Genomic DNA, 16790 nt, shown 5'->3' with positions numbered 1-16790 from the left:
CGCTAGAAATAAGAACAAGAATGATTTAATACAAATGATTTAAACTTAAACGACCTATATAATTTGTCAGCTGTTTCCCCTTATATGCTGATTTGCAGGGAAAGATTGATAAGATTTTATCATTATTCTATATTATTTATGTAATAAATATTCTATGTTTAATGACTATAAAATGGTGAACGAACAGGAAACCAAATTGATCTCTTAAATGTGATAACCATGACTACATTGAAAGTCTGCAATGGATACAATGTTAACAGAAGATGTCTTTGATAACTGATTCAAGCATTAGATTTTTCTGTCGTATTTGCACGCACGCACGCACACACGCACACGCACACGCACACACACACGCACACGAAGTACATTTATCCACACACAACCCCGACCACTTATGCACATGCAACCTCAGAACACCTGCCAGCAGCCAATCACGTGAATGGAAGCGCCCAAGCTCCTCCCACCGGTTGCCATGGCTCTAGGGTAGGATGATCCTCCATGCCTTCCATCAATGAACCGACACAACGAGTTCCCTCTCTTGTGTGGGATAATTTGATATTTCATGGCCAGACTCTCTTGGCATGACTTATCGGTCTTTATTAATGGGACCAATTTGTCCCAAGAAGGAATAATGAGAGCACAGAATATATTCATATAAAATGATTGCATAGAACAAACAATATGCGAGTTTGTGTTCTAATGACCTGTTTCTAAAAGAACAACTCATTAAAAAACGCAGCAACACATTACAGTCATAACTGATGGAGTTATACACTACATTTAGGACATCGCCACAGTGGAGATGTGATTGTAAAATTGTAAACATGATTGTGTGACGTGAATGTGTAGGGCAGGCCTTACGTTTTCTCACTGTGTAGCCACTAAGAGGCAGTAATGTGCTAATTTCCACTATGTTTATAATGCATACTTGCATACTGCTCTTACCATTCCTGCACTATACGTACTGTATTAAACTATGAAACGCACAAAAACAATCGCGTAAGTTCACTGTGTGCTGGCCGTTTTGATTCCAGAAAACATTCTTAGACAACATAAAGATTTCTTAATCATTTATCTTAAGTGAAAACAAAACACAAGACATAATTTACACAAGGGTTGTGAAACAGTCAATACATATCTTACAAATGTCGGCTAAAAATGCTTTGGCAAAAGAAAACGTACATCTGTATGTCAACCAAGACTTCAGGACGTTAAATGACAACTTCGAACCCAAAAATATGTTTTTTTTTTGTGAAGGATCACAGACTAAACATCACTAAAAAGATATACTGTACAAGCTTTTGTTGTGAAACAAATGACCGTATGTGTGTGTGCTGATGTTTACTGTATGTGTGATTCACAGTCGGTCAAAGGAAGATAGTTTAGCATGCAATAATTAAGGCAAGTGAAGGAAAATGTATATTTTTGGTAGTGCATAAAAGAGAGCTGTACATGTAAACGTAAAAGACAAAACCTAAACCAAAAATTCTTCGCATTCTTTGAACAGAATCCTTCATGAAGTGAGATATGAGCATCCCAGATCAAACACTGATCCAGTTAGACAAAACGTTCAAAAGAATAGTTCACTTAAAATGACAATTCTGTCATCATGTATAGCATGTGACCCCAGTGTCATTCCTATAACTTTAGTCATTATAAACTGTTGTTGTATTAAAGAAGGAGTGTGAAGATTCATTAATCCTTTTGATCTTCCAAGGATGAAATATTTTCATACTGTTTTGAAATCAGGGTGAATGAATTGTATTTTACTTTCATGCTTTTATCTGTTCCTGAGCACACCCGATCATTACTAAAGTACATAGACCACCTTCAGACCGCAGGTCACATGCTTGCCTGTCTGCGGAAATGACAGACCATAAAAATACAAAACCCCACATTCACAGTGCTCAAAAGAGTCATGCATTCAGTCAGCGGACACTCCCTTTACTCGACAGTATATCAAACACCACACACACACTCATGCAGACTGCAGATTAGCCACGACCCCCTTTCACCTTACATGAGCAACCTTTGTATGTTGTATATACCATGAAGTATGTCAATGAAGAATGATAACTGTTGTGATGTTTTCCCCACTGGTAAGATTGACATGATACAAAGTGATACAAAAGATATTCTGGCTGCACCCTGTTTATGCAAAAAAGCATGAAAAACAAACAAGTTGACTTAAAGGGATACATCACCCAAAAATGAAAATCTGTCATCATTTACTGTATCATTTTCTTTGTTCTGATGAACACAGAGAAAGATATTTGGAAGAATGCTTATAACCAGACATATTTTGCTCCCCCCCATTGACTCAAAAAAAACAAAGGTAGTCAAAAGTGCCCCAGAACTATTTGCTGTCCTACATTCTTCAAAATGTCTTCTTTTGTGTTCAACAGAACAAAGAAAATGATAAAGTAATTTTTCCTACTATGGGAGTCAATGGGTGTTGAGATCTGTTTGGTTATAAGCATTCTTCCAAATATCTTTCTCTGTGTTCATCAGAACAAAGAAACGTATACACATTTGTAACAACTCGAAGGTGAGTAAATGATGACAGAATTTTCATTTTTGGGTGAAGTATCGCTTTAAGCATGTACAAATTTTCAAATTTTGTCCTGTTGTGTGCATATATGCAATAATATGATTCATTGGTATTAATTGTTATATTATGGTCCTGAGCGCTGACAGGTCAAATAATGTTTCAACACAGCACATTTATATCTCTATAAGCTCACATGAGAAATAAATCTCTCTGCTTATTATGGCTTGAGTCAGATGTGTTAAACAAAGAAGAAACCCGAAATGTGCAGAACCACTGCTTCATACCATGTAATGTAATAAAAACCAGAAAGAAATGATAATAATATAGTAATTTAAATTGTATTTAATTTTTATTATTTATTAAGTTATCATTATTTATATTTATTAAGTTACATGGAAAAATGAATTCAGAAAACCAATATTGAGGCCATACAGCTACTTTAAATAGGCTACAGCCGCTCTGTCCTTAGTTTTATTACCTAATATTTTGAATTAGTTTTTATTTTTCTTATTTTTAATTTTCAATTCACTTTTAGCAATTTTGTTATGTGCTTATTATTTATTTATTTTTTATATTGCTATTTAGTTTTAATGTATTTCCATTTCAGTTCTAGTTTCATTTACCTCCAGTAAATAATTTCAGTGCCTCAACATGAATTAAACAAAAACTTTGCCTTAGCAGTAAACTGAAATGTTTAAGGAGTAGTTCACCTTCAAAATGAAAATTCTGTCATTATTTACACGCCCTCTTGTCATTTCAAACCTTTATGACTTTCTTTCTTCTGCAGAATACAAAAGAAGATATTTTGAAAAATGTTGGAAAAAGAAAACCGTTGGTCCCCATTGACTTGCATGGGACCGATGGTTTTTGGTTACCAAGATTTTTCTTCCTTTGTGTTTTGCAAAAGAAAGAAAATCACAGGTTTTAAATGACAACAGTGTGAGACAGCATTTTCATTTTAAAGGTGACCTATTCCTTTGAGTATATTTGGTCATATATTTGATTTGATTTCAATGAATAGAAATGTTTTTATAATTTTAGTTTTAATAAACTATAAACCGGTATAGCACAGCCTCTCAAACCCTACGGCTTAAATACAGCATGAATGTAAAACAACAAGAGCATGCTTTTCTAAACGATTTTAATATCTTTCTAAACATTCAACATGGGCACGCAAACCAATAATGAAATGAGAACAAAAGATGACTTCTCAAGAATGTCAGGTTATATTTGTCATTTTAATATTATTCAGCTTTCCTCCATCTGACAAATTAAAAGAAACTACACGATCGTTGCTTCATCGCTCCAGTCGCTATCAAAAGGAAACACATCCAGGAGCTGTCAGTCACGAGGGCCCCGCCCTCCAGAATCCACACTCATGATTCAAGCAAAAAATAAAAGCAACAACAAAGATATATTAGAGAGAGAGAAAACATAACAATGTGAGTAAAACATAAACGATCGTGATCCCACCCCACACATACAGGGCAGGGCTAGTTTATCATTACTGACTTGAGCTACAACTTCTCCATTCACAGTTCTTCTTCTGCCCCACGCAGGGGTCAGTTTCACCTCCTACATCATAACACACGCATGCAATAGGGCTCAAAACAGGTGCACAGTTAAAGTCACGCAAAATCCACTCTCCCTCTGAGATAGTAAAAGCATAAGGTGAGAAAGGTGCGACAAAGATCTGGGTGCAAAAAATCTGCTTCATAAAACGTTAAAGTGTTACTAAAATACATAAGAGTGAAGCTTACAAAGCGTGCCAAGAACACCGAGGCCACAATTCTCCTCAAACGAAAACGTCTCTATATTTAAGCATTACGATTTGAAATCCCCATCTTATTTTTGATCTTGGTGGGAAATTTGACTCGGACATGATGAGTAATTTATTTGTAAAGCTACACTACATTGCACAAAGTACACGCCATATGGAATACAATATGGGGTACTGTCTCTACCGTCCTGACAAATGTACATATAATAGCTTATAATACACACCTACTGTACTTTCATTCATGAAGGAATATCAACAGTTCACGGTGTTGTTATAACGTGGGATAAATAAACAGCTAAACAGAGTCTGCAGCGATGGTCTTTAAAACATGTCCGCGCGAGGTGCATGGAAACTCCTGTTGGGTTGGCAGATGTACTATCAAAGTGGAAACACTTTGGCACTGAGATACACAGTCAGAGACCGCCGTGAACCCGGTGTGAAGCAGCAGGATATGCATCGAGGCAAATGTGTGTGTTTGTGTTGCTGTTATATGAACAACTAACTTAACCCCATTGACAGAAGTGCTGGAATGCAACGAGAACACTAACACATATAAAGCACCACATGGCTATCTTTAAACGAAGCTTTCATTCCCATAAAACACTAAATAAAAATCAAGCTCATAATACATTTAAAGAATAAAAAGGATTTTGAATTAAACGCCGGAACCCTCACAGATTCAGTTTTCTTGATACGAGCCAATTCACTTTAATACTGCACAATACTGTGATTCTGTCATGTGGTACCAAACAGAGTAAATGAGATGTTGAACGTTCTCGCTGTACATCACTAACCCACTGCAGACTCTCCGTTCAGTCACTGAAATAAATGTCTGGATGTAGTGATGGATAGATAACTAGACTAGATAGCTAACTCAAACGTGTAAAAACAGCGTGTACAGAGGGTCAAGAAAAAATTTAGTACCTTTGCAAATTAGAAAAAGAAAAACATCTACATCTATAAGTCAAAAAGCCACGGCATTAGATAGCAAGAAACGGCAGGTGAACCAGTGGAACCAGGACCACGGAACCAAACACTAGATGCCAGTGGGGTGGATGAGAGAGAGAGAGATTTATCACACATGTTTGGCCACTGCTTTTTCTCCACTCGAGACGGGACGTCCAGGCACTGGGGTCTTAGAACGAGCTGGTGGAAGGTGTGCTCAACCTTTTTCCAATGTAGATCCTAAATAAAACATCACAGACATGTAACTAGACATCTGCATTTCTATTCATTGAAGTGTGAATACAATAAACGAGTTTAGATTATGACTCTAGAGTCTGATTGGTTAGCTGAGACGCGGAACTCACCCCAGTCCCAGGGCGAGGATGTGAGTGAGCAGCAACGACGGCATGACAACTTTGATGAACTCTGCAGAAAACATGCCACCTTTCTTCATAGCGCCCGTCTTCCTCATGCTGAGAGACACAGATCCAGAGCGCTTCGGGTGGCGGAAGTGGAACTCCCTATAAGAGAACGCTTCACAGTGATGACACATTCATGACCACTTTAAATCAATAATGAACAATGTATAAATGTATAGTAATGTACTAACCTTTTTTTTTTTTAAGAACATTTGTAACGGCGAAAATGTGTTTTAACAGATTTTATTTACATTAACGGATTTGGCAGATGCATTCAGAGTATACACCCGTGTTTTACGGAGTCTAGATAGACACACGTACAGCATCACACACGCAATACAATGACTTACTTTGGGGGAATGTTTTCTGGTCGACTGGACCAGTCTGCCACCCAACTCTCTCCTTTATTCATGAGAATGTCATCATCTCTGTCCTTCTCCAAACCATCATCCTCTGACTGGAAGGGATAAGGAGAGATGGGATACGATAAGATGAACATGACACAAGACACAGACTGTGTTCCCGAAACCTTGTGATCTTCCACCGTTTGATACCTTAAAATTTTGTATAGTTAGGCAGCTCGGAAGGTTTTGGATCAAAGCTAAAGCTAACCTCAAGCACACTAAAAATCACATTCATAATATCAGCATATAGAAGCTTTAATGTTTCATACTCTACAGTGTTTGCTGCAGTGGATTCATATATTCACCTGACAGTCTCTCTCGCTGGGCATCTCCACATCAAACATGATCTGTCCCTCATCGTGCTCTGGACTGTGTGGTCGCGGTGGGCTGTGAAAACACATTTCAAATGCAATGTTACATAAACACATCACGGAAAACAAGAAAACAACATCAACAGCCGCCAGGAATTATGTGTGGAGTTCAATTTTTATTTTTCCCTTACAATATTAGAAGAAACATCTGAGACCGAGTTAATACTTAAATAAAACACAACTGTGACCTCCAGCGAATCTCCTGATCTGAAAACGAGCAAAGTCTGAGCAATAACATCTTCCTCTGGGTTCGCACCTGTTGCAGGAGGAGCTGCTGGGGCTGGACTCATGCTGGGCGTCCAGTAATATTTTCTCCATGTCTCCATTATGAATAGAGGAGGATGATGGGACGTGCTCGAGTCCTCCGGTTAACACTTCTGCTTCCTCCTGAATGGCCTGCGAAGCCTGGGACTCGCCTTCATTCCCGTTCCCCAGCAGCGACGGCAAACTGAGGTTCTGCGGTTGAGTGTTTCCATTCATTTCCAGCGCCACCCAGGACCCTGAAACACAAACAGATTGAGAGATCAAAAAAAGAGTCGTAGTCAAGAGAACTAAAAGACCGTTCTCCCTGTGAGTAGAAACGAGCACTAAGAGCGCATGTTTCTCTGTTGACCTGGTGCAAACATAACACACATGTGCATGCTGTCTGACCCTCTCGGTTGCTAGGAAACACAGATTCACAGACAGGTCCCACGATGCTTTAATGATGAGATCTGGTGCGATGGATGCTTCTTTAGTTTGGTTTAGTGGTAAAAAGATTTCTCACATAGAAAATGTGCCATGCTGTGGATGAGAAGATGATGCTGGGGTGGTCTAGTCAAAAAAGCCCATCCAATGAGCACAAGAATGTACAATTAGTCACTGACACCCAAAAACAAGTACATTTGATCATTTTAATGAAACTTAAGTCTTCCCCCTCACAGCACACAATACTAAACTTCTGTATTTGTCTTACAGGACTGTTGCCATGGCAATGATTTACTCCAGGATTCACATGGCTTGAACTCGGAGAGGCATCAGATGCATCAAAACTATCCAAATCTCAGGGCTGAAAACGGACTGCCGGGACTCGCCGAACAAGTGCTACAATCTGAATATAATGAAGGATTTTAATCAACCCTAATCCAAAATATTAACCTGTAAAACGTTTCTTATACCGACCGCCAGCATGATATTGAAGTTGTGATGGTGTTTTCTTTCCATAGTGTGACACGTGTTTGAATGAAACGGCTTTGAGAATAATAAAAACGTAATTTCGTTCTTCAGGAGTTCATTGGATCGTTGGACGTCTGGCCACTGGACAGTCGATATATTCCCGTCATTGCATCCGGACGTCATGCAGAGAAGAGATGAAGAGTTTGGTTCCAAAATGAGATAACTCCATTTTAAAAAGTTTTCAAAAGTCATGTTTTTTTATTGTGCATTCCAAAATGAATATCAATCAAACTGCAGTTGGTTTGTTTTGATTTAAGCCACGATAACTAAAAAATACAGCTAACTAACACAATAAAACCATGATAAAGTAATAAAAAACATGATTTTTGTGATCTCATTTTGTAACCCAACTCTTCAGATATTTGGAGACATTTGGAGATTAATGTTTTTGTTTATGATTATAAGGACACATGAATTCAAAGAAATAATGACCTGCAATAAATCAATAATCAATAAATAAAACTCCAATATTCCACAAAAATAAGAATTGACAGTTCAAAGTGCCTTTCGTGTTATCGCAAAATGTGCAGGCTGCTAAGAAAACATTTCATTGCAAATAATGTTATGTTTGCCTGCTTGATGATAGCACAAAATATGCCAGAAGACACTGATCAAATAGGGATTTGGGATGAGCATGAACGGCCTAGCAACCACACAGCAACACCCTGGAATCATCAAAAAATATATAGTAGTTGTTGTTTTGTCATCTTGGCCACTGGTCATGAAATATCTGTAAAACATCAGTGTGATAAAGTATTAAACACAATCATCCACGGATATCACACCAGGTCACTGTCAATCAGCTCTAGTGACACAATCTGCTGCTGCAGTTGTGTGACTGCACTGATCCTAGAGCAGCTGTAATGGACTGCACCGCAGGAGCGAGGGTTTGGGAGGTGGAGGGGGAATTATGTAATGTGTAGCACATCAAACCGCACTCTGCTTTTCACTCTCTCATCCACCCGCTGTGACCGTAACCCAGATCTGTGTGTGTGCCACAGACGCTCATAAACCCACAGCACTGAATGTCTAGCACGTCCATGAGTTTACACCTTCTGAAAGCTCTCTGACGGCAAATGCAGTGAACACAAAGGCCAAGTCTTACAACACTGTAAAATGCCAATCTGGACATCACTTTTAAGAGTATACCCCCGTTGAATGTTAATTTGTCCGATAGGTTAGGCTGTTTTCACATAATGACAATAAAATATTATATATTGTACTATGATACAATAATTGAATCATCATTGTGATAAGAATAGTGTTAATGCAGTTTATTCTTGGCTCTAGATGACTACATATTTTATTCATAATGTATTTAACGTCAAACGTAATTTTAAACATTCCATTTTATTCTTTACAGAAAATCTGCTGTCAATCTTATTTCCAAAATGTCCTTATTTCCTGCATGTGAAAAAATGCATCTGATGAGGAAAAACGGTCTGTTTTTCTGATGTGCTTTCAATTATTAAGGTTAAGCCAACATTACAGACAAAAACCAAAGTAACAAACAAACAATAATACAACAACAATAAAAATAATAACAAATTTTAGCCCTGTTTTTTTTGCAAGGATTTACATAATGTAAATGAACAAACACAAACACAGCGAGTGCATATGAACGGACATAAAATAATATACAAATCTTGACCAAAGGATATATATATATATCTATATTTATCAGCATTCTATTCATATATATTTTACTCCCAAGACAAAAAACTGTGGGCCCTGAAACTTTTGGTATGTTTTCACCCCTCCGAAGTTTGGAAAGCACTGGTTTAGTAAAATAAAGCTCACAATCAAGCACAGTAAAAACAAACAAGCCTATTAAAAAATAACGTCACGAGGTCAATTAAAACACTTGAGTTATATTTTATTTATTTATCCACACGTCCCAACCACCAGGCTCCATTTTTCTGAGCAGCAGCTTCGCCTTGTTTTGATACCGACTAAGCCCCGCCTCCGCTTCGCACTGCAAAACTAGCGATTGGCTCGCGCTCCGTCAATCATTCGGAGTTGCTAAGCAACGTCACAACGTGTGCGACTTTACGACGTTCCCATTGGCGCTCGCGTTAGCAATAACACGTTCTCGCCCCTCAGCCCCTCCCCGACTGTGCGAGGAGGAAACTCCAGCCATTGAGCAGTATGAAACAATAGATGTTGCATAACAGCGTTTTAAAGCCGCAGAGAAAACAAAAAAGCCGCACAAACAGCGACTGTAAAGCCACAGCGAGTTTTCCTGAGGAAAAATGCAAGGAGTTTTACCGTTGAGTCCCGGTTCTTCATTGTTGTTCAATTGCGCGGCGGCTGCGGTGGACATGTTGCCTCTTCAGTCACTCGCGTCCGTCAACACGGCGCGCACACGCACGCTCCCCGTGACCGCGCACACGCATCCAAAGCCCCTGAATGGCCCCACCTGAGCGTCCTCGTGACGTCACCAAATTCACAACATTGTTCAGTTTAAATGCATTTGACGAAATTATGCAACCTTATCAGCAACAAAACTTACTTTAATTTGACTGAAATTTGCTTTGTAATAATTACCATTTTAGTGAATTTCCCTATCCGACCTCTAAAAGGTAAAATGATCCCAACAAGATGGAATTTTACAGTCTTAAAATTCAGTTTTATTTTTTACTTTTTGGGTTTTACAACTATTAGGATAAAATGGAACATACTTCAGGGTTTGTTCATATACAGCAGGTCTGATATCCATGTAAACACTCCATTTATACAGAATCATTCTGCACCTATCAACAGCTCGTAGACAGTAACACGACTGCATAAAATACACTAAATACTGTTAAGGAGAATATTTAGATTTTGAAAATTCATATAAAAATATCTAGAGCATTCTCTTCACCTCATAGGAACCACTCCGTATTAAAAGGCTGCAAAGAAAATGACACACAAGATGCCAAAATCATAAGACATTATAAAACATGCACATCTGCACAAACATTTACTTAAGTCTCAAAACATTTGTGTCTCCCTATAAAACGATGAAAGAGACCAATTAACAAGTCTCTATTTCACAAACACTACGATATTGCATAAAATAATGCCACGATTAGTTTGCCCATTAGGGACTTCATCAGAAAGGATGTAGCGGTTTAGGAACCCTGCTTCAAGTCAATTGCACTTGTGGACGAGTTCAGGCATTAGACAGCGTTTTGGGTACACCGGGCCTGAGTTCAGAAAGGGGCGATTAGTGCATGAGGAATTTTACAAACCTTGCTACAGGAATTGATTCAGTGTTATGATTACGCAAACTTATTAAGTTGGATTCTGCAGGTCACGTGCTGGTCAGTTTGCATGTTTCAGATTAAACGAGCGATGAATTTGACGATGACTTTATGTTTAAAGCTATATGACAGCTCAACAATGTGCCAAAAGACAAACAAAATAAGCAAAAAAGAAAACAGTAATGCAACTAAAAAAACCTTCTTCCAGTCTACAGTGCATCAATTAACACAACCCAACGTTTTCTTCTCAGACTACAGTGGTTAATAACAGTAAGACTATGTATGCGTTTCAGGAGAGTTTGTGCATGGATACAAGATTGAAACGAATCCCATTTGTCTCCTGAAGCTGGAGACTAACCAGTTTAAAATTCCGGATTCAGTTTCTCCTGGAATATGTAAAGGTTATTGACTGTTGCCAAGGCAACAACATTATCCTGAGGATGCCAGGAGGTGTAGAGGATCTTTCGGCTGAAGTCCAGGCAGTCCACCCCGATCTCGTTCCTCTTACGCCTGCTTCCCGCGCACACCCGCCAGGTCTTGAGGGGGTAGCCAGGGGAGCAGTTTTCCCAGGAGGCCTCCAGTGTCAAGTCCCGCTGGGCGTCGCGATTAAACATCCGGAAGAAGTTGTTGTAGGAGCCTGTCATTACCTCACTGTAACAAAGAGGAAAATGCATGTAAATGCAAAACTACAAACGTTTGAGCAAGTAGTATTAAAGAGATAAATGATTCTTTCATCATTTATTCACCCTTATTATGCAATTTCAAGACTGTATGACTTTCTTTCTTCTGCAGGACACGAAAGATATTCTGAAGAAAGTTGGCAACCAAACAACATTGACCCTCATTGACTTCCAATGTATCGACACACACATTTCTCAAAAAATCTTCTTTCGTGTTTCACAACAGAAAATGTCACACAGATTAGGTTTTCAACCACTTGAGGGTGAAAAAAAGTTTTATTTTTGGGTGACCTCTAATCTCTAGCAGCAGCGAAAATGAAGGATAATGAGAAAATGAGATCAACTGAAATAACGCTCTTCCCATTACAATAAGAACATAAAAAGGAACAAAAATGTCATATACTAGAAAGAAAAAGAATGATCGTCTAAAGGGATTCCAAACACTAGCATGCGTCTCAGTATATGTCAGCAGTATGTTAGTCTGTTAAACCATCAGATCATCTTTTGCTTTTATCATCGACCGTGATGTCACTGACGTGAGCACAGATGTTTTCAGCCGAGCGGATCATCATCAAAATGCGTGGAAGGTTATTAGCCGAACACGGACAGTAACACGCCAAGCTCACATCTTTACACCATCACTGAACATTAGTCAGATCCAAAAACATCATCTCACCTGTCATCGCCCTTCCAGCAGCATTCAAACTTATCAAAGATACAGTCGTTCTCATACAGCGAGCACAATTTACTCCTGAGAAAACCATGAACCTGCGGAGAGACACGAGCACATCAGGATAACACACAGAGGACATGCACGGAAAATTCCTCAACTTTATTTTACAAATATACACTATACTTATTTCGCACAGAATTTTTTCCTAATAAAACGCAATGCTTTTTGATTCTACTGATGCGCTTCACTATAAACCATTACATTACCAAAACATAAATGTGTTGTAATGATCATTTCAGGGTTTCTTTAACATGTAGAGCCGAATCTTATTCTTTCTAAATCCACAATGTCTGAAACATCATTACATCATGCAATACAGAGAGTCCAGTCTCCCCCTAGTGGTCAAGTCTGACAAAACAGCTTTCTCTGCTAAATGTTTTTTCCAGTGTAGATTTATTATGTAATGTTACTTTTAAGCGCAAACAACACGCATCCCACAGTGACAGAGTGGTAGCATTATACCTGATAAGTTTCCACCGGTTGGCTCTCCATGTGAAGGTCCCAGATCTTCAAGGTCAGATAGTCTCTGGTCATCATGTAACGCCCGCTGTGACTGAACTTGACATCAGAGATGGACGAGATGATTTCGGAGAAGAAGGACCGTGTGCTGGGGTCCTCGGGTTCTTCAAACACTACAACAACAAACACACCAACAAGTGAAAAACGTGTTACTGCAAGAAATGTGTCTTGTAAAACGTATTGACCCAAAAAGCACTGTTTGAATTGTATACGTGTACCGTGGATTTTATACGTTTAAGAAGCTGTGAGATATGCGAAGAGACACTATGCTACTTACATTTAGAGTGTTGGTCGCACAGGGCAGACGCTCTCATGTCGCACAGCCGGACTGTGCCTTTACTGCTGCCGTACACAAACGTGTTGCACTGGAGCGGATGAAACTCTGACGCTGTGATCACTTCCGTCAGCTCCTCCATGTTAGATGGCTTGATATCCACGATGTCTGAGAGCGGTCAGTGGTTAAGAGATAAACTTAAAGACGATTTTATCCAAGGAAACTAACATGCTCTGATAAACCTTGAAAAGCTCTTGCCATTTATGTTGTACATATACTTTGGTGTCAATACTACATCAAAAGAGATGCTGACTATGATAAACACACGAACAGGTGGACGAATAGGATACTGAAGCTTCGGTCGGTGAAGTCCAGGTGCCACAGATTGATCCGGAGATCATCAGCAGACAGATATGTCTCGTTGTCACTGTTGACCGAGATGGAGTTGATGTGGTACGTGTGAGCGTTGGCGTACACCCGCCGCGGACTCGCTTCAACCATCAGATTCATAGGCTGAAACACCGGAACCTACGAGGAGCAAATCACGTCAGAGAAACCATCGCATTTAAAAGAGTGATGTGGATGAATCTCCACGCACCCGTAGTGTCGTCAGGGAAGATGGATGTCGGTAACGGCCGTCTTCTTCTTTCAGGTTATAACCTTCAGGTCTCTTGTCTCTCTCGCTGATCTTCCAAAGCTTGATGGTTTTATCTACATGCGAGAAAAGAATTTCATGTTCGACAACCATAATAGGTGCAAATATGTTCATTTTAGGAGCTACATTGTTAATTGCAAAGCAAACAAGTTTCTTTTCGCTAAATGTTTGCTTGAAAACTGAATTGGTTTCTACGTGAAACTATAATCACGTTATGCAGGCCTAGTAGTGATTGCACTAATCTGAGCTTTAAAGTCGTCATGACACAGACGTTGCAATGGTGTTTTCTTCCCTATCGTTCTACATAAGAATAAAAATGTAGGTCCAGACTCAATTTTGTTTTTCAGGAATCGATTGGATGTTTGAAAGTTGTAGGCCTGACTATTAGAGAGTCAGCATATTGACAAAAATATATGAAATGCACCGATACGTTTTTCATTTAAACATCTATAGCATAAACTAAAATAATATATTTGTCAGTTTTGATTTCACGGTGACCAAAAAACAGATGATCTTACTCTGAAACTACACTTTTAAAGTGCATGTAAACATGCTCATCATGTCCACCGTCTCACCATTTGTTGACAACAGAAAGTGTGCAGCATTCTTCTGTGGAAGCCAGCGGATCTTATTGATCTTCTCTTCAATTTCCAAACTCTTGAGATAGTCAAACTCCGGCTCGTGACTCTGGAATGTGCTGTAGACGTTATACTCCGCACGACACTGCGGAATGTTCTTACTCTGCCGAAAGACACAGGGACGTCACGTGAACTGTTAAACATGTTATTACCGCTGCACACAGTTTGCATAATAAAATGAAAACGAAACCCTTTAGTGTTAGTTATAAACAGTGCGAATCATAGCATGCGACAACCCAGGGCTTTGATGTACAGTTAACAAATTTTACATTTATGCATTTGGCAGATGCTTATATCCAAAGCGACTTACATTGCATTGTATTGTATTTGTTTCTGACTATATGCAAACCCCTGGGATCGAACCCCATGACCTTGGCATTGCTAGTGCCATGCTCTAACCACTGAGCCACAGGAACAAATGTCCTAAAATGTCCACTACTGTTACATGAAATAAAAATATGGCTTTGAAAAGACAGAGGGGCGAGAGTGGGAATTTTGACAAGTTGCCGGCTGTTGTCGAACCTCTTGTTCTTGCTGGAAGATGACTATTCTTCCACCCCGGTCTCCAGTGGCCAACAGCTCCCCGGAATGATTGAACTCCACCGCAGAGATGATGTCAGCTGGACACACACACACACAGAGACAGACTGAATTATTAAAAAGATCATCTATGCGACCATATTGTTACACTGAATGTTTTCGAGATAATAAGAGACTTGTGTGCGTGTGTGTGGGTGGGCACACGCAGAGCCTGGCATTACAGGCATCTCGGGCATCTCGAGTACCATGCAACAACCCCCACCCTTACGCTCTCTCACAACAACAATCTCGCTCTCTCGCTCTCTCTGTCTGTCTGTCTGTCTGTCTGTCTCTCGTGGTAATGTGGCGGGCAGCAGCGTGGTGCTGGGCAGTGCCATGTTCTGACTTAATACGGGGGGTTGAAGAACAGACCCTTTATGTTTACCGCAGTCACAATTTGAATTTACTCTCATAATTCATGCATGTGAAACTTCACGAACTCAAGTTCGATAAAATCAAAGCAGACACACAGAACAAGTTTTGACAGGCTTTCTCAAAAATCTGACTTTCCCAGTCATTTAAGATGACTGGAATCAGACTCTTACATCATTTTGCGAGTTTATACTCATACAAACATATTGCAAACCATAGTTTTTAGGCAAAAAGTACCGTTACATCATCACTACAGTATATACAGTATACCCACCATGAAAAACACCGTAAAGAAAAAATAAAGAACTTAAATGAAATTAAGTGATTTAAAGCTTATAAGGATTGCATTTTTGAACTGAATTGAACAAATTACATTTCACTGTAGCAAAAATGGTGTTTGGAACCGTGGATATCTTGTGTTACCAGGGTAAAGCGGGTATATGTCTTACCTTCAGCTACGTCATCATCAACGGCACCTTTGACCTGGGACAGACACCAGCGGCTCTGACCATCTCCATCTCCTGAAACCGAAGACAGATTCACACTGTACGTCCAACAGGAAGACCACATTTACTTATCCACCAAAACAATTACGTGTCCAACAGTGACGTTTAAATAGTCTAAAATCAATAGTAAAATCTTTCAATAAAACAAACAAAAAAAATGTACAGATTTGAAGGAGAGCAGTTGTTTAGGACCGAGTCCGAACACTGCGAGCCGACGTAATGACATGCATACACGAGGACAGAGGTGGGACATCATTTCCATATCAGTAACGTTAGCAGCAAATGCAATTCACATCAACATGAAAACAAATCATTCCCTTTACACAACATCGTTAAAACACCACTCAAAACAGACTGATTTCAATGGAGTGCAATGCACACGATAACATTGACGTTACACCCGTGCATGCATTAAATGAAGGAATTGAAATGTAAGTTGCATGTACCGTCCATGCTGGGATGGATGGATTTGATCAATCCTGGGCCTCTTTATTTTCGATGCTGATTCCAGGCGTCTTTTTCTCTCACGCGGTTATGGCAGAAATACAGTTACTTAATAAAACGGATGGCTGTTTTAAAAGCGTGAGGGAAGGTGGTTTGATTTCGTGTTTAGCTCCTCTACCAGACACGCACAGGAAACATTTCCCACGCATACGCACGCGCTGGCTGTGCGTGCCCCCGTGACGTTACGACTCACGCACGTAGCTCGACAGCGGCCACGTGCGGTCGCCACCCAAACCCGAAACCATGTAGTTGCGGCTGAATTCGCTCACTTGTTCACTCATTCACTATTCCCTATGTAGCGAATGCAAAATATAGTCCACTATATGGGGTAGAAGCGAATGAAAATGAGTGAACAATTTCGGACACTGACGTAAATATCCTGCGTCTGACAATACTA

The 16790-nt window shown here is 39.6% G+C and overlaps 2 protein-coding genes across 2 annotated transcripts; both read right to left on the bottom strand.

The window, feature by feature from the left end:
• Nucleotides 1-3770: 3770 nt before the first annotated feature.
• Nucleotides 3771-10087, bottom strand: bnip3la (BCL2 interacting protein 3 like a). Its single transcript, XM_057356547.1, has 6 exons — nucleotides 9954-10087; nucleotides 6727-6970; nucleotides 6405-6486; nucleotides 6046-6152; nucleotides 5642-5797; nucleotides 3771-5516 (listed from the first exon to the last, which is right to left on the bottom strand). The coding sequence occupies exons 1-6, from the start codon at nucleotides 10006-10008 to the stop codon at nucleotides 5468-5470; spliced, it is 693 nt and encodes a 230-aa protein (XP_057212530.1). The 5' UTR covers nucleotides 10009-10087; the 3' UTR covers nucleotides 3771-5467.
• A 187-nt stretch (nucleotides 10088-10274) lies between these two features.
• ppp2r2aa (protein phosphatase 2, regulatory subunit B, alpha a) lies at nucleotides 10275-16572 on the bottom strand. Its single transcript, XM_057356546.1, has 10 exons — nucleotides 16336-16572; nucleotides 15833-15904; nucleotides 14955-15052; nucleotides 14370-14535; nucleotides 13738-13850; nucleotides 13490-13667; nucleotides 13143-13307; nucleotides 12809-12978; nucleotides 12290-12381; nucleotides 10275-11584 (listed from the first exon to the last, which is right to left on the bottom strand). The coding sequence occupies exons 1-10, from the start codon at nucleotides 16340-16342 to the stop codon at nucleotides 11296-11298; spliced, it is 1350 nt and encodes a 449-aa protein (XP_057212529.1). The 5' UTR covers nucleotides 16343-16572; the 3' UTR covers nucleotides 10275-11295.
• Between the last annotated feature and the right edge of the window lie 218 nt (nucleotides 16573-16790).

This window comes from Triplophysa rosa, linkage group LG17, assembly GCF_024868665.1.
Source record: "Triplophysa rosa linkage group LG17, Trosa_1v2, whole genome shotgun sequence".
NCBI classification, from domain to species: Eukaryota; Metazoa; Chordata; class Actinopteri; order Cypriniformes; family Nemacheilidae; genus Triplophysa; species Triplophysa rosa.
The sequence above is the reverse complement of the archived record's forward strand: the minus strand, read 5'-3'. Positions and strand labels throughout refer to the sequence as shown.